General features: G+C 34.4%; 1 protein-coding gene across 10 annotated transcripts in view; it reads left to right on the top strand.

The window, feature by feature from the left end:
* Window positions 1–13,923, top strand: part of CEP170 (centrosomal protein 170) — a 126,716-nt gene that overhangs the window by 51,362 nt on the left and 61,431 nt on the right. For all 10 annotated transcript variants that reach the window (XM_074385405.1, XM_074385408.1, XM_074385407.1 and 7 more), the window contains exons 5-8: window positions 982–1,037; window positions 1,133–1,295; window positions 2,651–2,785; window positions 11,039–11,515. In XM_074385405.1, coding sequence (XP_074241506.1) covers window positions 982–1,037; window positions 1,133–1,295; window positions 2,651–2,785; window positions 11,039–11,515 — 831 coding nt within the window. The remainder of the gene's footprint in view (window positions 1–981; window positions 1,038–1,132; window positions 1,296–2,650; window positions 2,786–11,038; window positions 11,516–13,923) is intronic.

The following is a 13,923-nucleotide window of genomic DNA, read 5'->3' as shown; positions in this document are numbered from 1 at the left end:
GTCCACTACCCAAGTCCTTTATTTATGGAACAGGAAGAATTAATGGAATTGAACAGAGTATTTCCCAAAGCTCATTATAATTATTTACAATTCTGAATTTTTATTATTTTAACAAGTAAAAACATAGAGTAAATACTCACTAACAAGTTTACTACTTCCTTTATGCTTAGGAAGTCATCTTTTTCCCCCAAGTAGTCATGATAATTACAGCTTTCTACACTTGAAGTCATGAGTGCTCTGAGCTCGTAACGAATGGAATTTAGTACATGGTTATAAAAGTCCTTTCATTACAGAGTTAAGTAGTGGTGGGAAATGTGACCTCTACTCTTTAGTGAATAGATCTTTTTAATATACAGAGGCATTGTTCTTTTTGGCTTAATAATGAAAGCATTCATTATATCTAGCACTTGGTTCTAATCTAATCTTGGTATAGAATCCATTGTTTGATAATGTAATGTGACCTTGATTGCAATCGTGGGGATGGTCATGATTGTTGTTGCTGTACGGACCCTAATTATAGCATTTCTTTTGCACTTGTGAAATGAACTTCATTTTTATCAATGCATATGAAGTCTGAGTAATCAAATTCTTTTAGGGATTGCTGTTGGTTAATCATTGAGATACTTCCTTACATTTTTGTGATCTGCTGTTAATGTAATCATGTGCTCTTTCTTCATTGTAGTTATATTATTGTTGGGAAAAATTGAAAATGTCTGTGCTCTGATCAGTTACCCAGTTGTTTGCTTCTTGAGGGCCACCATTAAAATTAGAAAATGTGCTGGATCTTAAGATTTTCACTATTTTAAAATGAAAATGTTTATATTTGTGAGCATATTTTAATATTTAACTCTTCAGGGGAAATAATAATTCTTTTATAATTACCTGTTGAAATACAGCAATTTCTAAATTATATTTGATGACCATTTTTAGCTCAATAACCAGAAATTTGAGGTTATATTCTTCCTTAGCCCTGTTTACATACAAATCTTTTTACTGTAGTACAAGGAGAAATGAGGGTCCCTGAAGAAGCTCTAAAGGTAAAAGTGTTTGCTTAGCTTCTTTTGAAACCTACTATTCACTACAGTTGACTTGACTTCTTGATGTTTCACTTCCATTTTTCAATGTTTCGTAGCATGAGAAGTTTACCATTCAACTTCAGTTGTCCCAGAAATCTTCCGAATCAGAATTATCCAAATCTGCAAGTGCCAAAAGTATAGATTCAAAAGTAGCAGAGGCTGCTCCTGAAGTGCAGCACAAAGCCACTGAAGCTCTGAAGTCTGAGGAAAAAGCCGTGGGTAAGCTGCCCTCTTCCGAAAGACCGTCTTCAGACTTGTTGTGGAGACACTGCATGCTTTGTTCTCAGAAAGTTGGCCGTGTCCATATAAAAATAATTGTAATAATGATAATTCCAGAGTGTGTTTTAATGCTGCTAGTGCTTTCATTAGAAAACATTGTAAAACGTAATTATATGTGGCAGTTGTATATAGGTGTGCCTAACTATGTTTAAATGTTTGAGGGGGGTAAATATAGTCATCCTTCAGTACCCATGGGGAATTGGTTTTAGGACTCCCGTGAACACCAAAATTCACGATGCTCAAGTGCCTTTTGTGAAATGGCCTAGTGTTTACACATAACGTATGCACATCCTCCTGTATACTTTAAATCATCTCTAGATCACTTATAATACCTAATACAATGCATACATATCACTTCGTTTGTGTGGCTTCAAGGTAGAACTGGTATAAGGCAAATTTAAGTTTTGCATTTTGGAACTTCGTGGAATTCCCCCTCTCCTCCACCCTGAACATTTTTCATCTTTGGTTAGTTGAACCCATGGATGCAGAACCTGCAGCTTCAGAGGATCAGCTGTATAATTTACTATGTAATTAACCTTAAAATATTTTTGTTATTGCATGTTTATCTGCATTTTCTTCTGCAGCATAACAACCAAAATGAATTAAAAGGAAAATTTTTTAAAGCCAAAGTGGCTATATCAGAATAATTTACAATTCTAGGAACATTATAAAATGCTTTACATAAATAATTCCATTCAAACAGAAACAAGTTTTTAAATGGATAGGCATTACTACATTTGCTCAAACAAAAATATGTTAGTTCTGTTAAGAACTAGTTTACGTTTAGTTACTGTGTGCCCTTGAGCTTGAAAACAATTGGAAAATGGCTCCTCAGGCCAAAATTTACTTCAGCTTTGACTTTTTACCTTTACCCTTAATGAGCCATTTCTGATCAGACTGGTTTTGTTCTTCTCTAGTTGGTTATTGCCTAGTTTCAACAAACTTGTTCTTCTGAGGTCCCTTTGTGTCTAAATATTCAGGTAAAATGACATTTGTTACAAGTGGTTCAGTTATATACCAAACAACTCGTAATACTTTAACAAAAAGCTATCGGGATATGTAGCACGTTGTGTTACTTAGATACCACCCAGTGGAAATTTTTTATTTAGTTGTGTCCAACATTGTATGAGGTCTTACACAAATACCAAGTTATTCAGGATAGAGTACATTTTAGCTGTCTAGACTATACTTTGCTTTTTAATTTAATTAATCAACTAGGCAATTCTAGCATTCTGCGAAAGTGTATATTTTTCTGTTTCATCTGATTTAGACAGATTTTTCCCACCTCTTTCCAGATATTTCTGCTATGCCCCGTGGTACTCCATTATATGGGCAGCCGTCATGGTGGGGGGATGATGAGGTGGATGAAAAAAGAGCTTTCAAGGCAAATGGCAAACCTGAAGAAAAAAATCATGACGGTGGAACATCAGGTAAAAAAATCTCAATGACTGTGACATTAAATGGACATTTTGAGAAGCGTTTGTAATCTAAGCAAACATCTGTCTACCATGAAAAGATATGATCTAGTATTCTATAATTTTATTTCTTAAAATTTTGATTAATGTTTTAATGTAAAATTTAAAATTGAGTGATTTTTATGTAAAGTATTACTTTTAATATCTTTATAAAGCACTTTTATTTAAAATATATTTTACAGTTTAAATGAGATATTAAGATTTGGAAAGTAGATTAATGATGTAACTAGGCATTTTAAGTATATAAAAATAATTATTAAAATATATCAGACCAAAATAGTTGGTACTAATTTTGTGTTTTTATTAGATCCTCAGCATATAATCATATTTTTAAAATAAATTATTTTGTTCTTTGAGATGGGGTCTCACTGTGTTGCCCAGGCTAGTCTTGAACTCCTGGATTCAAGCCATCTTCCCACCTCAGCCTCCCAAGTAGCTGGGATTACGGCACACACCATCTCATGTCCAGCTTAATTGTATTTTTAAAAGAATAATTCCCACTTTGTTAAGAAATGCGATATGAAATTACAGATTCTTCCAAACTTCAGTGTGCTCATTTTGATGAGAAATGGCAGCAAGAAGATTAGTTGAGTTTGGCAGCCAGAATGAAAAAATAGTTCTGGGACAGAGTTTCAGATTAATAATCAAGGAACATATTTTCGATACTTCTGATATTGTTAATGGAGTGGTTCAGTCCACAAACCAGAAAATCAAGACTTCCAGGAAATAAATTGAGGTATCAGTTGCCACATAAGGACCTTGCAAAGACATGAGAACAGAAAGATGAAGCAGCCAGCATTTGAGATAACAGCAGATAAGGATCCAGAACTGGAGGAATTAAGTCCAGGCACCTGGGATCAGTGTGGAAAACTTAAGTCTGGCTCTGAGGCAAAGATAAATTTCATGAGAACTCTTGTCAGTTTTCTACTTTTCACCCTAATTCCACAAGATAAATAAGACATTTTTCTTAGCTGGAGAATAAGAGCATCGATTCTGTATGTATTCTCTAATGGATACAAGTCTAAGAAAGCTAGCATTATCAACTTGATCTTACAGTGCCCACGGCTGAATTTGTCAAGTTTGCAAATAAATTTCCATCACAGCTTTATTGTTTCCATCACCAGCAGTTTTCTTCATGCCCATGCGCAGAAACGGTATTACTTAGCATGCTTTCAGATGTAAATAACAAATGCTACCTGAGACTAAACAGGAAGGAAATTTACTGGCTCACGTAACTGAACCCCATCAGGGTTGTTCACTGCAGCATCTCAACAGTGTCATCATCAGCTAGCTAGCTTCTCTCTGTCTCTCAGTCTTGCTCTTCAGAGTGGTTGCAGACTGAGGAGTTTACCCTCACTCTCATAGGCTACCTGCAGTAGCAGTAAGGGGTACTCGCTGCTTTGATCACATCCAGCAGAAAAGCAAAAAGGTTACTTCCAGAAGACCTCCAAGAATTTGGAAGAAGAACTTTGCCAAAAGTTCTCAACATCTCTTTCATCTCATTAGCTTCTCACAGGTTCAGGAGAGGGTCACCTGCTTATTGCTGAACCAGTCCCTAGCAAGGCAAGTTAGATTATCCTTAAACCAGTCTTGCTCACCTTGAAGCTGTGTGTGGTGTGAGTTTTCCCCTGAGCCATATGAGCTATGTCAGGGAAGAGTGGATACCAGAGATTTTTGGAGTCCTTTTAGGAGGGAAGAACAGGGAAAGGATATTGAAAGAAAATCAAGGATGTCTGCTTTCTTGGTAAATGTTGTGTGTTCCCTTCCCTTCTCCTTGTCGGCCTAATCCTTACGGCTGTTGCCATTCCCCATACTGCCCTGGTCCTGAGTCATGATTGGGCCACCAACCTCCTGGTTTCAACCCTCCTGCAGTTTATTTTGTATAACACATTTAAATTGATCTTTATTGTATTTGTTCAAGACACTGCAGTGCCTGTCTTTTGCCTGCCAAATAGATTTTAAACTAAGTTTTATATGTCAGAGTTTTCTAATTTGTCCCAATTTCCATGGTCAGCCTTATGTCCCATTACCAGTTGTTTGAGTGCTCTCTCCCAATGCACCCCCCATAAATTGTGCTAATTACCACCTGCTCTTTTCCCACAGACATAAATACACACATACATTAGATGATACAGAGATACATTCCAAATGATGGCTGTATATTTGTTGTCACTGTGTTACAGTCTCATTCACTATATTGTGTGTATGCCTTCTCCCCACAACTAAACTCTACATGTCTTATTCAAGTACCACATAATATACTGTCATTGTGCCCTCGCCACCTAGAACTGAGAGGGAGAATGATTTACCAATTATATGGTTAAGAAAACAGAGCTGAATTTAATGATTGCCAAACTCTGAAAACCACTGTTATAGTAATTTTATCTTGCCATTAAAATTTTAGCCCTCCTCTGTCACACACAAAACAGCTTTTGAATCTGAAGCACATAACTTCTAACAGACAATGAAGTGTATCTGTAATTTTTGTACAAAAGGCACAACCATGATTTATAGTAATAGCTTACACTTCAGTAGTGTTTACTTTATCCAGACATTTCTTCTAAGTGCTTTGTATGCATTTAATTACTTAATTATCACAGCAGTATCTAAAGGTGTAGTTACTGTGATTTTATAGATAAAGAAACTGAGGCACAGTTAATGTACTTGTCAAAGTCACCCAACTACAAATAATGAAGCTGAGATTTGAACTTAGATCGCCCGACTCCAGAGTGCACGCTCTTTACCACAAGCAGTTTTAATATTTCAGCCATCATTACTTCTGTAAACACACACAATCACTCTAAAAGAATATACTTCATAGGGTACAAAGATTTTAACAAACACTCCAAAAACAAATAGGGATAAAAATTGATTCCTTTAGCTCAGCATAATAAATTTCAAATGTGAAGCATCCAGCAGTACTTTCATCTATATGAATGTAACTGAATTCTCAGTCTGTGTGCCCTTTCTGCTGGATGATCAAAAGCTGTCTCATAATCTTGAGATTCTGTTTTTTTTTTTTTTTTTTTGAGACGGAGTTTCGCTCTTGTTACCCAGGCTGGAGTGCAATGGCGCGATCTCGGCTCACCGCAACCTCCGCCTCCTGGGTTCAGGCAATTCTCCTGCCTCAGCCTCCGGAGTAGCTGGGATTACAGGCACGCACCACCATGCTCAGCTAATTTTTTGCACCATTAGTAGAGACGGGGTTTCACCATGTTGACCAGGATGGTCTCGATCTCTTGACCTCGTGATCCACCCGCCTCGGCCTCCCAAAGTGCTGGGATTACAGGCTTGAGCCACCGCGCCCGGCCGAGATTCTTTTTGAGTCATAATTAAGTGATTATATGTTGCATCAAATTCCTTAACATGCTCTGTCAGATACAGCTGATTAATAATACCTTTAAGAGATTCCCATTTGCTTTCTTATGTTAGTATGCGGATATTAGTGTTTCAGATTTATCATTTGCAGTTTTTTAAAATATAGGATGGGGGAAACAGTTTACTGCCTTGAAATAATTTATAACACCAGCAGAAATTGTAGAATCAGATTTGCCAAGTATTTTAAAAATTTAAACATTATTTTTGTAGTTTCAAATTGTGGAATATATGAATTATTAAACAATGGTTTAATAATTTATGCTATAAGCATACTCTTAGAGAAAGCAAAAAGCAATTTTCTTTTTTTTTTTTAAGATGGAGTTTTGCTCTTGTAGCCCAGGCTGGAGTGCAATGGCACGATCTTGGCTCACGATAACCTCTGTCTCCTGGGTTCAAGCCATTCTCCTTCCTCAGCCTCCCAAGTAGCTGGAATTACAGGCATGCGCCACCATGCCCGGCTGATTTTGTATTTTTAGTAGAGTCAGGGTTTCTCCATGTTGGTCAGGCTGGTCTTGAACACCTGACTTCAGGTAATCCACTGCCTCAGCTTCCCAAAGTGCTGGGATTACAGGCATAAGTCACCGTGCCCAGCCAATTTGCTTCTTAATTATTAATTTCTAGAGTTACATTCCAGAAAGGATAATAGAGTGTTTGCTACCTGGTAATTTTTAATGTCCCTCTCTGTGGGTTCGTATATATCCAGAAATTCCTGAAGACTTGCCGTATAGCTTTTAAAAGCCTGGTTTAAGCAAATACTCACTTCAGAGCAATTTTGTTCTCCAGAAATTGTGTGAATCTTTTTAATCCTGTTAAGATAGAAAATTTGTCCTCAGTTTATCTGCAGCTATGCTTTTCTATCTCCTAACTTGGTTTCAACAATTAATTTAGATTATAATTAAAAGCCTTTAAATGTTGCACACATTTTGAAATGGCATGTGCAATAGTGAGTAGTAGATTTTTGGCTCTCTTATGTTGATTTTTAATCCAATGAAACTAAATTTGAAAATTTTCAAGTTGTAGCTCCTTTTAAGCAAAAGGAGTTTCCCAGTCTTCTTAATTTGAAGCACTTGGACAGACTAGGTTGGATGGATGTTTTAAGCAGACTGAGCTGGTATAATTATAGTCTTTGTCATCTCAAATAAGTTTAATATTTCATTGAATATAATACAGAAGAATGAAAAGAACATTTATTCTGGATGAAGTATATTTTAAATATTCCTTATAATAATATATTGTGTTAAGGTAACACGGTCATAAAATACCTTAGCATAAGCAAACAGATGATCACCAATTGCTCTTTGATTTAGATATACAGAATTAATTCTAGCATAATCAATCATCAGATAATTTTTTAAATCTAGTAATTGAGATTAGTAATATATTAGTCTAAACAAATACTATTTAGTTTAATTTGATATAACGAAATGAGTTTTGAAGATAGATGAATGTTAAATTTCTAAATTCCAGAATATGTTCTGTTAATGTTCTAAGGGAAGAAATGTATTTTCTTTTTCTATGTTGATTGGAAAAACCCTTAGAGTTATTCTATTAGGTACATCTCAAGTGTCGTTGGACCACACTTCATCTGTTTTTTTATCATCTTTAGGGATATGAATCCTTCCACATAATGAATTTTGCAGATGATTGAACTTTATTTTACAGTGATTTTTTAAGTTTAACTGTTTCCTAAGTTTCTATTAAATTCATTACCCGTTATCACCATTTCTTAAGCAGAGAAGGTTGAGTATAATTTAAAACATTTCCTTATGACTCAGAATCATTCATCATCAATATCAGTGTTATTGATACGTATCAAAAATAGCAATATCAGTATTATTGCAAATCAATCAATTATATTAGTAGTATAATAATATTGATAGTGCCCTACCATAATGTCCTCAGGAGACTTTGCAGTATATAAGATTGTTTGCCCTGTATACTGAATGGTACTGGACTACCACGTTTTTGGGGCCATTTTTCTGCTCTTGTTTTTCATCTTATCTCTACTACTTGACTTACTTCTTAGTGCAGTTTGTCTGTCCTTAATCCTCACTTTTGCTGTATGTAATCTGAGTAAATAGTAAACATCTCTCAGTGAAGATCTTAACTTTATGAATATTCAAGTGTAAAGTTTATTAATATTCAAGTGTAGGCATTGTTATATCTGTCTTGGGTTTTTTAGAGTTAGGTTTTGCTATTAGCTTTTTGTCTTCCTGATTCTCAGCTGTTTTTGAAGGTTGAGGGGGAAGCATTTATTTGTATACCTGCTCTGTGTCGGGCTTTGTTCTAGGTAACTTACATTATCTCATTTAATATTCATCTCACTAAATCTTCGCAACACTCTTATGGGAAGATACTGCTTTCTCACTTTATGATGAGGAAAACGAGGATGACAGACTGATTAGAGATAAGACTTACCTGATTTCAGATCTTGTCTGGGCTTTGCAGAAAACCAGGCTGCCTGGTTGTGATCATCAGATGGGAACATGCTGCCTTTCCATTCTGTTGTGCTACTTGACTTGGTTAGGTACTTGATTTCTACATGAATTAGGTATTAACTTGTGTAAGTCTCAGGTTTCTCATTCTTTGAGTAAAGGCGGTTTTGAAGTAGTACTAGCTTGGGAATGGTAACCTTCAAAACAGTGCAGGGCGGTTGTTGATCTCAGCTGTTTCAATGCATGAAACACGTTAAAACGTGTCAGTATTAACTGTGAACTTTTTTTGCAAGGGAGGAAAATTGAGATGATATTCCTTTGAATCATGAGCAACAAGTGGTTTTAAAGTGCTCTCGCTGGCCAGCTTTTTTGTGTTACTTGCTGCCTAGCTGACCCACATCAGTTTTATATGGCTATCTGTGTAGTGGTATTAGAAAACTGCCACCTTAACATCACTCTGTCACCTGAAGGATGAGCAAAGCAAAAACTATATGTATATATCTATGTGGTGGGAGAGAGAGGACAGGTTTATGAACTGTATGGACTTGAACAAGTACAGTATGTTGTACTTAGTAAAAAAAAAAAAAAAAAAAAAAAGCCTAAAAAATAATAGAAAAATAACATGAATGAACTATTAATATATGAGGAGTAGTTAATACATTTTATTCTAATGGAAATTTTAACTGACATGACTTCAGAGTAAACACTCAAAGTCCAGGTGAACATTTTATTTTTAAGAAAAAGATAACTCTTTAATCAAACATTTTTTTAAAACTTTAGGTCATGTCATATAAATGCATCATTATTTCTCTGATAATGTAGAGTTTTTCCAATACTATTCTTTCATTTTCAGTGATAAGGAAAAGTGAGTCGATTTTGAAAAGGATAATTTTTTACAGTGAAAATTATAATATATTCTTTAATATTACATATTCTCTTTGCCTCCTGTTTAGATTTTTTTTTTTTTTTTTGACAATTCTTGTTATTGTCTTTATTGTGAAAATGGGCTTGATGTCTTCAGTGCCCTATCCCACACATTTGATCACTACAGGGATGTTATTGTAGCATTCTTCTGTAACCTAAAAGCAGTGAAGTTTTTTTACTGTATTCAGACTACTGTCAGGAAACCAATTACAGTACCTGACGGATCCCACTAAGATTTAATCTTTGTAAAGATGTTTCAAAAAACCAGATGCTCCACTAAATTAGAAAATGTTTGCAAACAACCTAGTCTCTGTGTACTGCCTTGTTTTCCTAATAAGTTGTCTGTAAATGATTTTTCTATCAATCTGTTTAAAAGCAGAATGGATTCTTGACCTTTAGGGAAATAAATCTCATTTGAACTTTCGCTTCATCTTGATAATGGACATACTGCTTTTGCTTCTTCAACAACAGGACAATACCATCTTTAATTTTTTTTTAATTTTGCATTTACGCTGTCTAATAACATACTGGAAACATTTTAATTACCATTTCCATTTATGTATTTTATTCATAAATGCTTCTATTTTTATACTTTTGTATTAGATTCTGGGGAAACAGAAGAATAGTGATAGTGTTACAGAGTTGCTTGCTCCTTCTGCCAACTCATGTTAATCTGAGGTTTACAGTTCAGCTTTTCTCCAAGGATTTTTGACACTTGAGCACATTCTGCTGTATAGAAATGCAAATTTATTTTCTTCCAGATTTATTGTCTGGAAACTGAATTTCCTATTTTAACCTTATTTCTTTAACACTGCTGCTTGGATTGCAAACCACACCTTTTAGCCTTTATAAAATGTTTGTATCATCTTGCAAGAATCGCACTTGAGCAACATCTTGTCATTCTAAAAGTAATGTTTCTGAATGTAATGGTGAAGAATGGTAAGTGGAATAATTATTTCCAGAAGATCACTTACATATTTACTTTATGTTTGTATTCTCATTTGAATACCTATTCTCCTTTGGAGCACTACATGTGTTCATATATATTTCAGATATCTCATCTTGGTGACTCGAGAAGGAAGTTCATGGTTTTTCTGTCACTTTTTATATATACATTGAACATGCATCTCCATCTGCATTTGATTTTAATTCTTTTGCACCTTGATCAATTCTAGATCTGAGTTGCAAAAATATGGACCTAGCCATGGAAGATCTATTTCTTAACTGCTTTGTTCTCATTTGCCATTACTACTGCTTATCTTGCATCCCCTATTGGTAATCAAATAGCATGTTTATAACGAAGATTCTTTCTTCTCTGTGACGCTTTTTCTGTGATATAAATGCCACTGGGTCATCCAGACTGTGATCTGCCTTCTGGTTCTCATGGAGTAGTACACATGGCCATTACCAGACTCCTTCAAGTACCAGAAGCAATCAAATATTTTGAATTTTCTCTTATTTTTCTCATTAGGGTGCAGCATAGATGCCAAGCAAGTTGAGGAACAATCTGCAGCTGCAAATGAAGAAGTACTTTTTCCTTTCTGTAGGGAACCAAGTTATTTTGAAATCCCTACCAAAGAATTTCAGCAACCATCACAAATAACAGAGAGCACTATTCATGAAATCCCAACAAAAGACACACCAAGTTCCCATATAACAGGTGCAGGGCATGCTTCATTTACAATTGAATTTGATGACAGTACCCCAGGGAAGGTAACTATTAGAGACCATGTGACAAAATTTACTTCTGATCAACGCCACAAGTCCAAGAAGTCTTCTCCTGGAACTCAAGACTTGCTGGGGATTCAAACAGGAATGATGGCACCAGAAAACAAAGTTGCTGACTGGCTAGCACAAAACAACCCTCCTCAAATGGTTTGGGAAAGAACAGAAGAGGATTCTAAAAGCATTAAAAGTGATGTTCCAGTGTACTTGAAAAGGTTGAAAGGTAAAGTGATTTGATCATTCAGAACTTCCTATTTTATGATAAAGGAAATCTTGTCTTCAGTTACCATACTACTAGTAGAGAATTGCATAGTAGAAAATGTTCTGCTTTTTTCAAAGGTTATATTTAATTTTAAAACTCAACAGGAAGCCACGCTGCCCATGTCCCACTTTCTCATTCAAAATAGTCTTTCTTCATTTCTCTGACAAAACCAGATTGGATTTATGAGCTTATATTTATGCTGTAAAATATGTTTCTTTTTCTTCCTGGAAATATATAATTTATTAAGTTCACCAGTAGAATTTTCTAGAAGACAAGTTCCATCATTTTCTTGATTTAAGGAAAAGATATATTCAATTCTGTTCTCTATTATTATCCAATTTCTAGATTTTGAAAGAAATTTTAAACCATTTGGTGTGAGCCAAAAGTTCCACTTGGGTAATACAGTCACATCATGGATGGAGTGCTTTAAAGTATTCTCAGTGGTTACTCATAAAACAAAGATTTTTGGTTTAGAAATATTTGGTAGGATCTATTAATACAGTTTAAAAAATGTTTAATAGTCAGACTTAAGGAAAATTAGAGTTGAATGTTTATATTTGAAATAGTTATATATACTTTATTTGTGTAGAACTTAGCCAAAATTAGCAAAATTTGTATGTTTGTACATTTATGTATCAGCTGATCAGTTTTTTTCTCATTGGTTTTACCAATTAAATTTATTTTAGAATTAATCAAATATAGATTTATGTTACTCTATTTTAATTTAGCAAGCTCTCTATAAGGAAAATGACTTTGAACAAATTGTGATTACATGTTTATCTGACCATTCTGTCACTATATTAGGAGTTTTTGTGCTCCTAATACTTCATCTGGTACTCAAGCAGGTGATAGGTACTCATTTGAATAAACAATGGGTAACTTCTCTGTCAGTAACAAGACTAGGCCTGATTTAATCTATACCTTATGCCCTGGCATTCGAACAAGTAATGAAGAAATAGTATTTGTATACTTATATCTGATTTGCTTCTAAGACATTTCAGGACCGTGAGATGATGTGATTACCTAATTATTTCTTGGAGCCTATTATAATATTTAATTATAATTATCAGCAATTACCTGGCATATGTATTTTTGAGACATGGTTGTGACCTGGAAAATATGTAACTGAGACATTTTATTTATATTTATATCAGTTATATGTATATAGGTTAACACTCACAGATAGGCTATTTATATGACTTGGATAAATAATATTGATATCCTAGTACAGTATAAGAGATAGCTGAACCTTGAGAATTTAGAAATACCTTAGACTTTTAAAAACCACTCTTAATAAACAAAAAATGAGATAAAATATCCTTTTGAAAGATAATCATTTAAAAAATACCTTTATTAAACTCATTTATATTATAACTTACTTTAGTCATTATAACTATTTTCTGTATTGCTAGCTATTATTTTTAAGCCATTATTTTAAAACATTCTCTTCTAACAAGGCCCATTTGTGGGCCTAATTCCAAATAGAGGGATTAATGTCCACATGTACACTGCATCTGTATTTTGATGATTAGATATTTTAAGCCCTTACTAGAAATTATGTAATCATATTACTGTTGTCCTTTAAAGTTGATTTATAGGTAGACATATATCCCAGTATGGCGCCAGTGCAAGAACTTTTCTTTTGGATTTTCCTTCAGACCATTTTACAAGCCATTCAGGATACTGTTTTTGTGAATATAACTCATTTTTAATCCAAGATAGATCCATTTTACTTTTCTAGACATGTTTATAAATGACATGTGAGTTTCTCCAAAAGTCAGAGCTTCCATTGTTAGATAACAATTTTCCATCCATGATTTTGGATATAAAAAGTATGTTGCCAGACTCTAAATAAATGTAATAATAGCAAATAATAAAAATTTTACAAATGTTGGGTTTTCAGCAACTGTTTAGATCAAAGAATTGAAAGTAGGGAAAACAAAACTAAAACAGAAAACTTTGCTCCTACCATCAAGTGCAGGTGCTCTGGGACAGTGAGGAAAATAAAGCCCACACACCGTGACCCTTTAGGAGACTTGCCACTTCTTTGACTACAGCTACTGACTTGTTATAGCTAAGTTATTGTAAAAATATTTAAAGGATTCCAGCATATTTAGGCATGGTTAATGATAAGCAAAGGAAAGAAAAGAATTTGGTGAGGAATATTTCTTAGTGACCTTTTTGTTGGGTAGAAATAGAAAATTGCGGCTCTGATGAGATGTTGACTTATATTAACACTGAAAAATACAAGAGGGAATGGTAATTTTCCAAAAAAGAAAATGACTCATTCATGAGAACATTTTTGAACTACAAGTTATAGGAAAGTTATTTGAAAGGGCCTGACACCACTAAGTGCCAAACTTTATGTA

Source organism: Saimiri boliviensis, chromosome 14, assembly GCF_048565385.1.
Source record: "Saimiri boliviensis isolate mSaiBol1 chromosome 14, mSaiBol1.pri, whole genome shotgun sequence".
Taxonomy (NCBI): domain Eukaryota; kingdom Metazoa; phylum Chordata; class Mammalia; order Primates; family Cebidae; genus Saimiri; species Saimiri boliviensis.
The sequence above is the reverse complement of the archived record's forward strand: the minus strand, read 5'-3'. Positions and strand labels throughout refer to the sequence as shown.